This window comes from Pundamilia nyererei, unplaced genomic scaffold, assembly GCF_000239375.1.
Source record: "Pundamilia nyererei isolate P.nyererei 1_Seehausen unplaced genomic scaffold, PunNye1.0 scaffold00087, whole genome shotgun sequence".
NCBI classification, from domain to species: domain Eukaryota; kingdom Metazoa; phylum Chordata; class Actinopteri; order Cichliformes; family Cichlidae; genus Pundamilia; species Pundamilia nyererei.
In genome coordinates, this window is record NW_005187488.1 from 1,561,994 (window position 1) to 1,563,960 (window position 1,967).

General features: G+C 40.0%; 1 protein-coding gene across 1 annotated transcript; it reads left to right on the forward strand.

Moving 5' to 3' along the window:
• Nucleotides 1-213: 213 nt before the first annotated feature.
• Nucleotides 214-1,064, forward strand: LOC106456292 (mannose-specific lectin-like). Its single transcript, XM_013912320.1, has 3 exons — nucleotides 214-296; nucleotides 451-544; nucleotides 647-1,064. The coding sequence occupies exons 2-3, from the start codon at nucleotides 455-457 to the stop codon at nucleotides 914-916; spliced, it is 360 nt and encodes a 119-aa protein (XP_013767774.1). The 5' UTR covers nucleotides 214-296; nucleotides 451-454; the 3' UTR covers nucleotides 917-1,064.
• Nucleotides 1,065-1,967: the final 903 nt, after the last annotated feature.

Sequence of the window (1,967 nt, forward strand, 5' to 3'; positions counted from 1 at the left end):
AAGTCCCTGAAGGCATGACCTTGAATGCTGCATGCTGTATAATCACACTTTTCTATATAAAGATGTTGACTGATTTGCCAAGATGGAAAGGTCAGAACGATTAAAGTATAGTCTGTCAAATTTTAAATGTCAGACGAACAAAAGCGTAAAAAGGAGGGCTTAATGCCCCTTTCTCAGCCCCCTTTTCACTTTTTGTCACCGCCCTCATCTGTGGTATATAAAAATGTAAATCTTACCTCTCACACATCACCTCTCTGAATTTGCTGAACTCTCACTGGTCGAAGACATTCAAGCCTGTAAGTATACTTTAAAATGAATGCATTCTGTTAAATATCTGCAAATGAACAGAAGTTTGCAATTGTTATCAAGTTTTTGGATAAAAACGAATGTAAGAAGAACAGGTTTCATTGATGTGCGCAAATAAAATTCTGACTTTGTTGTGTGTTGCAGGATCATGAGCAGGAACTTCTTGTCCAAAAACGATGAGCTCTGGAGGGGAGACTACCTGGTGTCCAACAACAAGCAGTACAAAGCTATATTTCAGGTGACTACTTCAAATTTTCTCAGTTCAGAAGCTCATAAAAGCCTTGTTTTCCAGTCATGCATGCTGACAGTTATCTAATGTGTGATTTCTTTGTGGTTGCAGGGTGATGGCAATTTTGTCATCTATGGCTGGAAGCCTTTGTGGGCTTCAGACACCTATGGATCAGACGCCGTCCGTCTGTGCATGCAGGCTGACTGCAACCTGGTCATGTACAACAAGTGTGACACGCCTAAGTGGCACACAAACTCTGCCAACTCTGCCAAACCTGACTGCAACATGTGCCGTCTTCAACTGACCGATGACGGCAAACTGGTGGTGAACAGAGAGTGCGAAGAAATCTGGAGCTCTCAAAAGTCCAAAGGCATGAAGTGATGCTTGTGTGCGATCGTCCTTTGACATAAACCTTCAGCGATGCTGTTAAAGCAACATATACCAGCGCATGAACAAGCCGTTCCTTTTTCTTTCTGGTTAGCTTTGCAAGGTTCTGAATCTTAGCTCTGAATGTGCATTTTTTTCTCTTTACAGCTTCCCTCTGTAAAGCACAAAGTATTGTAACCAAGTGGCAAAAAATAAAGTGAAAGGTATTTGACCAGCCTCTTGTTCCCTGTGTTTATATTCATGCCATTAAACAGATTTTCTTAAGTATTAATAAATAATAAAAATTTGAGATATGTAGCTGATATCAAAACTAACACAGATTTTGTAGATGACTCTGGCCTGCATTGAATATTAAACATTCTTTCATTTTTCTTTCTTTTTCCCTGAATTAAGTATCTTCATGTTGTCTAGACCTAATAGCAACTGATATTTTTCCTTGGCCCAGTTCTTTTTTCAGTTTATATACTCTCCTTTGGCTCAGTTTACAAAACAAACACAGTACCTCATTTCATGGCTCCAAAAACTGTAGACAAGCTGTTGCTTCACATCAGGACATTCCCACCCTTAGACTCTTTAACCTGTTTGAAACACATGTTTTCCTTTGTTAAAGTAAGTACTAATGCCACAAAGATTGGCTGTGAGCAGTGCAGAAATAACTACTTTGAGCTTTTATTTTAATTGGAGGTACGGAGTGCATAGTAATCATCTTCAGTCTCTTACATTATTGTGTGAGAATTTTGGCCCCACTCTTGTTCACAATGTGGCTTCAGTCCATTGAGGTTTGAGGACATTTGTTAATGTAACGCTCTCTTAAGCTTCCACTACAGCATTTCAAACTTGGACTGGGCCATTGCAACACCTTCATTCTTTCATTTTCAGTCATCCTGTTGTTGTTGTTGCTGCTGTGCTTGGGATCATTTTCACATGTGACAGTAGCAGGGGTGCAGGGGGGTAGTAGTTTAGCTATCAGACATCACATTTGAATCTAGAGTAATTAGGCATATAGAGCTTATGGTTGAATCAATGACTGCAAGGCGCCCAGGTC

Bases quoted from the DNA above. Each gene is read 5' to 3' on its own strand.
- LOC106456292 (XM_013912320.1), top strand. From the start codon at position 455: ATGAGCAGGAACTTCTTGTCCAAAAACGATGAGCTCTGGAGGGGAGAC. The intron at 545-646 runs GTGACTACTTCA...TTGTGGTTGCAG, and splicing joins AGTACAAAGCTATATTTCAG to GGTGATGGCAATTTTGTCAT.